We start from the raw sequence: 13,452 nt of genomic DNA on the forward strand, positions 1-13,452 counted from the left end.
GTGGAAGGAGGACATTTTTAATTTACTTTTAATACGTTAGAGGGCATTTTTTTACCCTTTTCCATTTTTTTTAAAAACGTTTTGTTTTTCCAAGAACAAAATAAGTGAGTTCTTTACATTTCCCACCCCTAATCTATGCATCATTTTGTGTTTTGTGTATTGAATGGTTCTTTTCGTATGGGAAACTATTTTTCATTTTTACCCTTCAAAAAATACTTAACTATGGCTTTGCAAAGAACTGAATAAGTTAGGGGAGAAATTACACAAATTAAGATGTTAGTACAAAATGGTACATGGATTAGGGGAGCAAAACGTAAAGAATTCGAGCAACTTTTAATACAACGCTTTGTACATTTAGGTGCCGTTTGACTATAAAAATTATTCACTTTTTTCCGGAATTTTTTTTTCACTTTTTTCACTTTTGAGCGTTTGGCCATAAATATTCTGAATACAACCGGAATACCAAAAACTCAAAAAACTTATTTTTCAAAAAAATTTCACTTTTTTCACTTTTTTACAACTACATTTCACCAAAAACTACAATTTCAAAAACTATGGCCAAACACATCTCCAACTCCAACTTCAAAAATTCCAAAAAAAGTGAATTTGTTTTTGGTATCTATGGCCAAACGCCCAGGGGCGAATTTGTGTGTTAAGTTTTGGGTCACGTGAACACATGGTCACTCGACTAATCTCGATATATTATGTGTATAATTCTGAAAATATATCTAATATTAACTAAGTGAACACATGGTCATAATAGGCTGAGTAGAGCACTGGTCAAAGGTCATCTTTGTATTCTGAAAGTCACGGGCTCAATCCCCAGTTCTGGTAGCTTTTTTAGTTTTTGCCATTATTTTCTAAAGCAATGGTGAATCCATCCTCATGAAATTCTGAATTCGTACCCCAATCCTCAACAATTCTCCCTAATTGTTGATACATTTTCCAACTCTATCCAATGAATGAAGTTTTAAATATTACGCTTCAATCCCATTTAACTTTTAATCACATTATAAGTAGATCTTTGACCAAAGCTAGATAAAGAATCATCATTTCTTACGCTTTGTTTGCATGAGTGATACATGTTTCATAATGTATCATATTGAGTGTATTGTTTTGATGAATACAATGTTTTGATAGATTGTATTGTTTCTCGCCGTTACATAATTTTAGACATTAACAATTTGAAGAATAAACTTACAAGAAAAGTAGGGTACAATGTAGAACTATCAGTATGATAAAGAATAAAATATAATTATTAAATAAATAGAGTAGTAAAGACAAAATAAATAAATAAAAAAGAAAATAAGATAACAATTTGATAACACCAAATACCTTAAGTCGGTACATAAAATGGAATTTTCATCGTGATGTAATGTTAAATTTAACTGATAGGATACAATAAAGTTTAAGTAGCAATCAAAGCAAACATATATTTAAGAGGAAAGGGTCAAAAATACCCCTCTATTTTGGGAAAAGAGCTAAAAATATTCTCCATTACAAATTTGGGTAAAAAATACCTGTCCTGTAATTAAAGTTTTCAAATATACCTCTGTCTTAAAGGAAATCCCCAAAATAAACCGATTTTATTGTTAAACCTGCTCCATTTAAACCCGACCCAACTAAATAAAAAGGCCATATAGGTTAGTCGCCCCTGTGCCTAGTGGCTGCAGTTGAAGGACTCGGGAACAAGTTGGCCGCATATGAGTTTTTATGTAGTTGGTTTGAATTTAAATGAAGCTGCTTAAAAATTGAAAGTAGGTTATTTTGCGGGATTTGAGAATTTCCATTAAGATAAGGATATATTTAAAAACTTTAATGAGAGGAGGAATATTTTTTATTCAAATTTGTAATGGAATATATTATTTAAATTAACAACATAATACAAATAGGTAACAACCGTCCAAACAAGTCCAAACCTAAGTCCACAGTTCATTTTTTCTCTTGTTATACATTCAACTACCCCAAAGCAATTTATACTTGGAATTTCTCACTCCATTTTTTGGTTCTGCTTTTACAAGCTAATTTATACTGGTATTTGATAGACTGAAAAGGAGTACAAATCTTGGAATTAATATAAGCAATATTATACGAGTAGTAATGGAAGGGAGAAGAATTCGAAGATTTGGTAGATGGCGAAGTAACAATCATCAAAGTCATCTATTGCCTATGCGTGTCTATCGTCCACTATCTAACTCCATTTCTTGTTGGTATGACTTTAATCAATTCTTTCTTTCTTTCCATTTATTATTATTAAGACTGTTTTACATTAGCCAACTCTATTTGCAGGTATTGTGACTTCAAATCCTCAATATTAAACCAACCTTTGTTTCGTTTCGGACGAACATATTCAAGGTGAACCATTCTTGTTCATACATGCTTCTTTTTGCCCCAATTTATGTAATTCACAACTAGCTCGTTTGGACATGATTTGGAAATCAGGTTGATTTGAAGTAGAAGTTGTTTTGTTTTTTCTCATAAACATGAAAGCCCGACAAGTTGGGAAAACTATCAAAGCTTCCTCAATTCTTATATAATCTTAGCAAATGAGCAAACCATAGTTCATAACAAAGTTAATACGCTTCTAGAAGGCATTTCTAAGAAATACAACATCTATTGATCGAACTTTAGTGCAATAAAAAAGGAAATTGAACATGAGTTCTAGTGTAACTACTCTTTAATATGATCCTCCCACATGGTACGGACAATATATTCACGTTGAGCATGCATTTCCGATCAGATGACAGAGAAGACAAACCAACATTGTCACTTTGAGTCAAGTTTTACATTTTTAAAATATATATAGCAACTTATGAATCTATTTATACAAATATAAATTTATGGGTCAAGTTTGCATTTAAGAAAAATTTGAAATCACAATTTGGAATCCCAAATCGTACTTTTTGGAGATTTTTGGATTTGAAATCATGATATCAAGTTGAAGTTGAAATTGAAATTTTGTGCAAATTTCATAAACAAGCGCTGATATGAATATCAAAATATGAAATCATGGTTCCGAATCCTATGGCCAACCACCTACCTATTTCTAGGAAGTAGCAGTCGATGCATATCTTGCTCCTTTGTAGTTATGTCGAGGAAGTTACATTTGGTTCTACTTTTATGTTTCCTTGAGATTGATCTAATTTTGAAGTTTGCCTAACCTAGTACAAAATGTTTAACCATGTCTAGGACTTTCTTATGCATATTTTATGTTAAACAAATTTAAGGAGTATTAAAATTGCAAAAGAAGTTGAAGTTGCTGTTCTGTTGTTATTTAGAGGCGGTTTATCGCTTATGCTTTGAAGTTTTTTAGCTTATTCTCAACAACCTTAGTAACTTTGTTAGTGTAACCTTGCCTATATCTTTATGAAATTAAAATTATGAATACACTAATAATTCTGATAAATAATTAAGCAAGGCACTAAATATATTTTTATCTTAACCACAAATCTATTCCCTTATGCCTAGGTTCAAGAACTTGCCGTATTCAATCCTTTTTTTGCTATCAGGAATTTTTTTCTTTTCAAGTTCAATTCAAGATTCATAAATAATATCTCATTTGTTGGTCATATGATCTAATAAGTAGGCACAAGAATTGAATGAATAACCCAATACGATTAATTAGTTCATCAAATCAATATCCGAATTCAACATTCGTACTGTAATCCTAGAAATAAAGAGTATAGCGACTCATAGTCATGGTAGAGTTATCAATACAATCCCAAGTATTGGGATTCAAACCTTGGATGGCAAGGTTGTTATTGAACTCTTCAACAGCTAGACTAACGCCTAGAGGGTTATGGACTACGAAAGCTTATATGTCTTGACACTTAAAACTCCTTGTATTTGGCTATAGCGGCGTGTTTATATTTATTATATTGTTCACAACCTTATCTTTTTTCTCTTACAGAGAGTACCGTTTGAGCTCAGTTTTACGCCTTGTTGAGTGACTTTTCTTGCAGGTACTTGAAAGCTTGGTTCTCTATGGGTGTTGGTTTTAGTCTTGCCGTTTTATCTGCTGTTACTATGGTTAGTCACCTGCTAGGGCCTATCGTATTATTTCTTTGTTAACTCCTATCTAATTAATTTTTTGAAAATAGCTAGGAAAAAGGATCTGCTTTTTCCAGTTTGTTTAATATCTGCCCGTTGGCTCACTGTTCTTATTCTGGACAGATTCTTTTGTATGAAATCGGCCAAATACTGTGTCTTTATTATGGCAACACCCAGATGAGCAATGTGATGAGTGAATATCTGTTTGGTTCTTCTTCTACGGTATGTATTCTCTCACATTATTAACACTTGGTCTTCATTCTTTCTTTGGATTACTCTGCTTCAAGCAAATACTTCGTGACCATCCCGGCTAGGCACAAGAAATATTAAGACAAGAAAATAATTTTCCTGTCATTTCTGGTAGTCATAGAATATATAAGTAGAACATTGAATGCAAAGAAATGAATTTCAATCACTTGCAATCAAAACTCTGGGGTGTTTATTCGACCCATGCACCAGTTCTTCTCTTGTTCTCAGTGCAATTAAAACTTACAACCCTCGGAAAAAGAAAAAAATTTAAAAAGAGGAGAGAAGATTGATGGTTTGTTCCTTTTTCTGTCTTTCTTGCTCTTAGTTTATTTTATTAGGCAAGATGTTGTGCTTGTTTAATTTGCTGGAAAGGTTGGTCCTAACGTTTACCCATGTTGGCTGTCTATTGGGCTTAAGTTAAGGGGTGAGCATGGTCGTGACCTGCATAGACATTTTCCGGGCTACAAAACAACTATTTGCACTCAGATAGTTTATTCAACAGTTGCATCTGCTTCATATGTTTTTATGTGCAGATATCAGGCTTGACCATCTCAGTGGCTGACGTTGGATATCTGTGCATATCTTCCATCATATCGGTTTCAGTGCATGAACTTGGGCACGCTCTAGCTGCTGCAAGGTTAAGCCTAATGCTGTTTTGAAATGGTTTGAAGTACATATTGGATTATACTATACTTAAGAAGTATATGCATTGAAATCTTCTTGAAATATTCTGTTCCTTTCTTTTACTTGTACTCTTTCATTATTTCTCCTGATTTTGGAACTAAGGGGAGAAATAGTTACTTGTGTGGACAAGGGGAGAAATAGTTACTTGTGTGGACAATGTGTATATGATTGATGATGATTAAATTTCTCTCTGGATGAGTTTCTGTGGTTCCAGTCAAGTAAATTAATAATGGCAAGCCATCAAAAGTATAGGCTTCACAAAAGACCTTACTTAGAGATTATTGAGAAATTTTAAGCTGTTATTCAGCAACATAATTAGGGTTTGTTGAGGAAGAGAGTTAATAACATATGCTGACAGAGATGTATTTCGGATGGTGCTTTGATTAATGAAACCTCTGGATCAAGAAAACCCAAAGCCCAAGCCAAGAATATGGCAAGAATTGGAAGGTTTCCCTGTCACTTACTTCGGTGCCTAGCTGACTTTGTCTTTCTATTGTGAACCTTGAATTTTACATCCCTTTCCCAAGTGGTTCTGACTGGCGGAAAGTCTTCTGGACACACATTTTCAGGCTTGAGGGAAACGAGGGGTATGAACAGTGTTTAGGATGGCGAAAGGCGAGGCGTGGCTAAAAGGGCTCGCCTCACGCCTCATGGCGAGGCGTGGCGTGGCGAGCGCCTTTTAGAAGCGAGGCGAGAATTAACACAAAAAATTAAAATATTAAATATGCATATATAAATACCCAAAAACTCAAATACTCAACAAAATACTAGCAAATATTTCAATTGAAATCTGTTTATAGAACAATAGAAGGCAAAAATTCATATAACTTAAATAAATATCAATACAAAAATTGAAAAAAGAAATCTGCCGGAATTGGGTCACCGGCCAGCTCCTGGAAAAGTCAGATCTGCCTGAAAAAGGCTAATCTGCTGCCGGAAAAAGCCAGCCACGCCGGAAAGAAGAAGAAATAAAAGAAAGAAGGAAAAAGAAGAAGAGGAAGCTTACCTGAAACTGAAAATTTGCTCTGCTGCTGATGGAAGAAGAAGAAGAAACCAAAGTAACGGAGAAGTAAATAAACCAAAGGAGACGCAACTGCTATGGGAAAAAGATGAAACCCTAGGTAAATAATATTTTGTCTCTTTACTTTGTTTTAAAGTCAGCCAACTTTTTTTGTTAAAAATCAAAAGGCCTCGCCTTAGTCACCATACGCCATAGCCTCGCCTCAGTCGCCATAGCCTCGCCTTTTAGGAAATGCTACGCCTTGGCTGTCCATGGCGACGCAGGCTCGCCTTGCCATGCCTCACGCCAAAAGGCGTAAGGCGAGCGCCTTTCACAACACTGGGTATGAATCTTTATTTCGGGTTGAGATTTGTCAAGGCATAATGTCTTATGTTTGATTGAGCGGGAGGAAAGAGGTATCAAATTGTAGAATCACAAATCTCTAGGATAGGATGCTTTAACTTTTCGTACTTGTTAAGAAATTTTTTTATTATGACAAGAACCCATTCCTTGTATATATAGGAAAGGTTTGTTGTCTAGATAGGAATTATTAGGAATTACTTTCCGTTCCTTTTTCGAGTTATTTGAATTCTTTCCTCTCTCTCTCTCTCTCTCATTTTTTTTTTTTTTTTGGAAACACTATGTAAACCCCAATATGCTTGAGTGAATTAGCAAGCAATTCATTTGCAAATCTCTTTATTTTTTCACACGCTATCAGAGCCTCTAAGATTTGGGTAGAGACTCAAATAGCTATTGCAAACGCCAATGGTGGGCGCTGCTAGCCAATGTGTGTTGCCTGCCTGGCCACATTTTCTTCTTTTCTTCTTCCTTTCAGTGTCTAGCACAGCTGCTCTGTCCAACAATTGGTGCTAATCTTCCTGTTCAAGGATCGTTCATCTCTCTGGATTCCATTATGGTGACACTACTTCTTCCCTGACCAGCGTTTTACTTTCTACGAGACCGATCCCATCCTCTGATCTTGATTCATCAAAACCAAGGGTTTGAGTCCCTACTTTGAAAATTCTTTCTGTCTACTCTATGAGTTCTTTTATTAGAGCCCAAAGTTTGAGTCCCTTCTCTAAAATAAGAACCAAGGGTTTGAGTCACTACTCTAAAAATTCTTTCTCCCTCTTCTTGTACTTCCCTCTAATTCTTTTTCAGCTCAAAAAAGTTCTCTTTTATCCAAAGTTCCTTCACTTTCTTTGTTTCAATTAAGAAAAAGGACTATTTCCTTCAAAGAAAGATCTACTTTTCCTTCTTACTCCTACACAAAAGCAAAAACACATTTTTCGCCTTATTCCAAATATATATATATATATATATATATATATATATATGGTGGTTCAAAACAAATGAAATTGGCTTCCTACCTTTCATCGAATGCAAGGGATCAAATACCTCATTCTATTATCATGAAATTGATATGTGACAATCAAAGCTGCAATACACATTGATTCAAAACCAGTGTTTCATGAAAGAACGAAAATTGATATTGTGCAAATAGGAATTACTTTCCTTTCCTTTATAGGATCACTTAAATCCTTTCCTTTTCTTTGTGGGATTACTTGTAAACACTATATAAACCCCAACATGCTTGAGGGATGCAAGTGTTCTATTTTTATTTTTATTTTGATAAGGTAGGATTAAGCAAGCAATTCATTCTCAAATATCTGCTGTTTTTAAGGTACCTTTTTGAACGCATGATTAATAGCTTCTATGAAATCCTGGTGTATAAGCCTCATTGCTGCACAGCCAAAAATAGATATGCTGTTAAGAGAGTTAACTGGATCAGAACATAGCACATACTTGAACATTAGGCTTTTGGGTAGTGCTGATAATGTAATATCAGGGTATTCTTCATGATCTTTGATTTTACATTTGGCTGACTATTGTGTGCAAACCTGATCATTTGACATGCTTTGAGACATAGCTGTGGCAGTACATGAAGCTCACAACTGCTTCTGTAGGTACTACATTCTGGGAAAGCAGTGAGGGCATACAGATGGAGTACATCGCTGTGTTTTTGGCTGTATTATTTCCCGGCGCTCTAGTGGCATTCAATCATGAGTTACTGCAGGCATTATCCAAAGTTTCTGCTCTTCGAATATACTGTGCTGGTGTTTGGCATAATGCAATCGTGGGTAACTTATAGCAGCTCTTAGTTGTTAAAGAATGCTAGTTGGTCTCCATTTGTTTATCATATTATGTACTCCTTGAACTAATTGGGTGTATTATCTTTCAGCTTTGTGCTGTTTGTGCCTGGGCATTGTTCATTCAACCCTTAATTTTGTATCCATTTTACATTCACGATGAAGGCCCCATGGTAATTGAGAATTAATTCTTGTGCTGCAAGGTGCTAATTTGGGGAACCTAATTAGGCATTATTGTGGCTGATGTGTTCCGATCACATTATTTTGAGCAGGTACTGGATGTGTCTCCAGCATCACCATTGTCTGGCTATTTATCTCCTGGTGATGTCATCATATCATTGGATGATATCCGTATCAATAATGTTCGAGAGTGGTCACAATTTATTGCTGTATTAACTGAACGCTCTTATGAAAACTCTCAGAATCACAGCCTTCTTGAGAAATCTATGAAAAGAAGTATTGGTAAAGGATACTGCATTCCCTATTCTTTGGTTGAAGAAGGCAAACGTGTTTCATTGGAAGGCAATGAAGCTTCTTGTCCTGATGAACTAAGTGCATTTATAACCATTCCATGCTTGGATCAGGCCATGCCCCATGATGACAATCTTCAGGTTAACCACCAAAGGGATAGAGGTGAACTCCGTTGCTTTAATGCCAAGGATGTCTTGAAGCTTGAGAAATGTGGTGATGGTTGGGGCGGACTTCATAGCAATAGGAGCAGCTGCTTGTGTTCTAAGGTGTGCAATTCAGTGTTCTCCCTTGGGGATCAGAATCCACACCTTTATATCATTTTTCCAGTTGTGCATGTTTGTCATGAAAGTACCAAGAAATATTGCTCCTGTAGTTTGTAATACGCTAATACGATTAGAATAAACATAACCACACACAAAATGCATTTGAATATGTGAAAATTTGATGGTTTGGTGCAGGAGGGAACATGCTTTCTTCCACTTTTGTCGACCGGTGAAGCATGGGTGGAGATCACATATTCAAGCCCTTCTCCCCTACAATGCTCGCAACTTGGAACAATGCGTGTGGACGATGATGATAACTCCAGGGAGAACCCCTGTGTTAAGACCTTTGTTTTTGTGGGTGATGTAATTTCAATAAAGCATTCAGTTCTCTTGACTTCATATCAACCTCGTTGGTCAGCTAAATTTGGTGCACATCTTCCTCATGTACTGGAGAAGTTTTTGATGTTCACCTTTCACGTCTCTTTGGCACTTGCACTTCTCAATAGCCTGCCGGTATGTATTCATATTGAAAAGATAACTATCTTTTCCATGTTTATTAGCCTGCATGTGGTCATATCTGTTGCATATTTTTTGCTGTGAAAATTCATTGAACCTCAAAGTGGTGTTGTTAGGAACTACCGGTTCCGTTGGGCTGGTTGCAACATCTTGACGGTTTCAGTGTTTTGCTGATTTGGGCCCAGAAGGATAGAAAATTACTCCTGTTAGATTAAATGGGTCTTATAATGGATAATTTCTCAGAAAATAGTAAGCATGAAAAGAGCTTGGGAACCATGAAAATTCAGGCCTTTTAAGGCTGGAAGACGAGAAGGAAAAAACACTGGGAATTACTATACACAACTCACAAGTTTTAGGATTATTTCAGCAATGAATGAAGGAAAATTGCTAGCATTATTATCTAATAGGTCTACTTTATTGAATTGAAAGTATTGCATACTAGGTATAGAGTGTTTCCTAATACTCCCAAAAGGGTTCGCTAAACCATATAGGAAAAAATTGCTACACCTCATCTGAACTACTTACTAACTTTATATAGACTCCACGACTAAATGGTGTTTTTCAGAAATTCCTGTTCGCTAGAGTAATTAGCTGCAGTACAAAACAAATTATGAAGCATCCACTGGACCGAAAGCGCTACAATCACAGAATATGTTATTACTATTAAGGCGAAAGCAATAGAGTGCTGCTAAGCAAGTTGCCATTTCATTGCTTCATATGGCTTAAGTGATGTGATACCAACGAAGCGTGCTTTTGCATACAGCTGGGCTCAACGTGATCCGTGCGTAAAATGGTTGTGTTCTTTCATCGAACTTTAAAAGTTGGAAGAAAGAGAAAAAGGACGAGAGAGTAGGGCATTTACTATCTGAGTACGTGGATTGAACTCCAATCTTATTGTTCAGGTCTTGGTCTTTTTGATTTATAATGGCACTTCATTCACTACTTCTTTATAACTCCTCTTGATTTGCTTCTTTCTTTATGATGACTCTTTCTTGCTCTTTTGTGAGAGTTCTTTTCTTCTGATTCACTTTTGGTATTCTTATTTTGTTTCTCCCTTTTGCTCAGTCTTGCTGTTAACATTTGTTTTTCTCATCTATACTTTGTTTCATTTTTCAGTCTACATTCTTTATTTATAGGTGGATTATGTAGAATAAAAAGAATAATTGTTGAGGGAATGTCGATTGATGAAACATAATAGGCAAAATGGTCCCCCTCTTCTATAGATCCGGTGATGCAAACTGCAATACTATACTAGACAATGCATTGGATCCTCTGTTGGTCTATTTGTCCGTAAACATGGATTAGATACCTAATATGCATTCTCAATAATAGATAAATGGCTTGCTGGAAATTGAATGTATGCATTTCCAGTGTGACCCATGTCCAGCACGAAAAGTCCATGTAAATTGGTTTGGTAAGATCACAAGGAAGCTGTACCAAAAGTAAATGTGTCTTGTATGGAGAGTGGTGAGAACATACAATTCTGGAAGTCAAGCTGAAGACCCTGGTTTGAACTTAAATGTGATGCAGATGTGGTAATAAATTTGAGACACTTCATAAATTCAGTATCTTACTGTCATTTTCCTACACGACGAAAGATAGGATGAAGAAAAAGTAGGGCAATTTGGAAACGGTAATGTGTCTGTTTCACTATATTGAGGCCTTAGCGAGCTGTGTTCTAGGAATATGCTGAAGAAAGGAACCTCATTCTAGGGCTTGCCTTGGCTTTTTGCGGTTGTTACTTCTCAGTTTTCATGCTCAACTGTCTCGTCTCTTTACCCCTTCATATCAATTAATGAATTCTTATCAATACTTTTAGATACCTGTTATTTATTTCGAAAGATGATTTTGTAGTTTTATCTTGATTATTAGATGACACTGGAATAAATGCTGTTGTAAAGTCGGCTTGTTGACCCAATTACCATATCTAGCAATCTATTGCAGATAATGACCATTCTCTTTTGAATGCTTTGGATTTGTGATTTTTGTGTCATGTATTCGTAGATCCTAAAACAATGGACAACAAGTCACAGCAACTTCTATGCCATTCATGTTTTTATAATTACCTTTGCTTCTTCTCCAGGTTTATTTCCTCGATGGTGAGGCCATCTCAGAGGTGATTATACACTACTTCAGGTTCCTAAGTTCCAGGAGGAGGAGAACCGTTCTTCAGTATTTCCTATTTGGTGGAACAGTTGCATGTATTATTATCTTCATCCAGGTTTTCCTTGTTTTATTGTGAGGTAAAATTGTCATATCATGCTTCCTGTAAAGATGGAGCTTGGAGACATATTTGCCCCCTACGCAGGTTTGGAAATATTATGTAATCTTCAATTATATCTTGATATATCAACGTGGTAGACGTTTTTTTTGGCCTCCCTCTCACTCCCCGTCAACAAAAAGAAAGAGGAAGGAAAACCTGTCATCGAGTCAATTTTGGTCCTGTAAAAAATGTTTACTATGAACAAACTGCTCTTTTTTCCCTCTTTTTCGCTTATGTTGGCCGCTCTGAACTCTTACTCAGTGGCACAAAATTTGGTAGAGGAACAACCTTACTTTAGGAGTGTTAAGTTACAGAATTTTGATTCGTACTCAAGTATATCCTGTTAGCGCAAATTATCTCTTCATTTGAGTGATATCAAAGTGAAGTTAAAGTCTATCTATTGAGACACGAGCACACAGTGGTTGCTAAGGAGGTGTAATATGATTAGCTTATCTAGCTGTTGAACGAACTGAGGTGAAATTCAGACAATATGACCTGTTATCTGTTAATTGGAAACTGTTCTTCATTATTTGGGCTTTCAAGAGGGGCAGTTTGATAAAAACTTGTACAGACGTGATAGTCGATGGTGCAATTGTTGCTGATGTCATGAAACGGCGACTCTGACGTATTAATGTCGAGCTGATCAGGCAGTATTTCAAGCCCCATTGTTGCAAACATATACTTCAAAAAAAGAAAAGACAAAGCATGTCGTTTTCTTTCGTTCCCATATCTATGGGGTTTATACGTGATGCCTGATGGTAAAGCCTTTAACTTTCTACTTGGAAGATTGCAAGATTTGAGAGAGATCATCAGAGCAATCATTTTCGGTTGAGTGAGTCATGTGTGTTCAACGTTCGGTTCAGAGAGCACTTTTTTTGCTAAGAATTCATCGTTTCCTTTCGTGTGAATTCCTCAGCGGGGAATTCAAAACTTGTGGGGCCCTATCTATTCCATCTTTCGAGCCCCGAAGTTAAAGCTAAAATGTGGAAGTTCATTGAAGTTAAGTATGCCTCTATTTATCTCCCTTTATCCTTTCATTTTAGGCTTTGACTAGCATAGCTTGGCGAAATATAGTATGCTTTGTTTTAGTGTTTGTGGACACGACACATACAAATAAGAGGCTTCAACATGCAGGCTTTTGTTTGTAAAATTGTGAACACATCTGAATGTAAAAATTTTACGGGCACCCATTTGGTTGCCTCCATTTAACATATACATATCCATTTAACATATACATACTTTTTAAAAATATTTAATTGGTACTTAGTATTAGGTAACTTCAGACAAAATTGCCGCTTGCTGCTTCTTCTTCTTTGAGTTTATTTGGAGTAGATTTGTGTGTTGAATCGTGTGCCGGATTGTTAAAATTTGATGAACAATTTTTATTTTTGGGCTTGAGACATATGACTGAAATTTTAATTTTCATTTTTTTGCGCGGATTGCCCTTCTTTTAGGGTGGTCTTTAAATTTTGCCTCTCATATTTGTCTTTCTTTAAATTTTGGCCCTCATATTTGTGGTCGTTAAATTTTGTCTCTCATATTGCTGGTCTTTAATTTTTGCCCTTCGCGTTGCAACCTTGAGCTTCGCGCAGAAATCATGAGGTTCTGGGTTCGAACCCTCGCTTAAGCATAAATTAAAAAAAAAAAAAAATCGCAAGGCAAGGTTTGGGTCGTGTGTATACGGGACCCGACATACACTTGTTAAGGAATAACCAAAGTTATGCGGATTAAGCTATCTCCATGCCTTATGCGGACTTGACATTAGTATCGGATCCGCATAACTTTGGTTGACCTTAATGTCAGTAT

General features: G+C 36.0%; 1 protein-coding gene across 1 annotated transcript; it reads left to right on the top strand.

Annotated features, from left to right (window-relative positions):
* Positions 1–1,908: 1,908 nt before the first annotated feature.
* Positions 1,909–11,852, top strand: LOC132032637 (membrane-bound transcription factor site-2 protease homolog). Its single transcript, XM_059422292.1, has 10 exons — positions 1,909–2,210; positions 2,290–2,355; positions 3,963–4,029; positions 4,174–4,272; positions 4,833–4,936; positions 7,973–8,120; positions 8,226–8,306; positions 8,406–8,870; positions 9,063–9,380; positions 11,467–11,852. The coding sequence occupies exons 1-10, from the start codon at positions 2,101–2,103 to the stop codon at positions 11,623–11,625; spliced, it is 1,617 nt and encodes a 538-aa protein (XP_059278275.1). The 5' UTR covers positions 1,909–2,100; the 3' UTR covers positions 11,626–11,852.
* Positions 11,853–13,452: the final 1,600 nt, after the last annotated feature.

This window comes from Lycium ferocissimum, chromosome 10 (genome assembly GCF_029784015.1).
Source record: "Lycium ferocissimum isolate CSIRO_LF1 chromosome 10, AGI_CSIRO_Lferr_CH_V1, whole genome shotgun sequence".
Taxonomy (NCBI): Eukaryota; Viridiplantae; Streptophyta; class Magnoliopsida; order Solanales; family Solanaceae; genus Lycium; species Lycium ferocissimum.

Coding starts and splice junctions, on each gene's coding strand:
- LOC132032637 (XM_059422292.1), top strand. CDS start 2,101: ATGGAAGGGAGAAGAATTCGAAGATTTGGTAGATGGCGAAGTAACAAT. Junction 2,356..3,962: donor TTCGGACGAACATATTCAAG/GTGAACCATTCT, acceptor CTTTTCTTGCAG/GTACTTGAAAGCTTGGTTCT. Junction 4,937..7,972: donor CACGCTCTAGCTGCTGCAAG/GTTAAGCCTAAT, acceptor CTGGGAAAGCAG/TGAGGGCATACAGATGGAGT.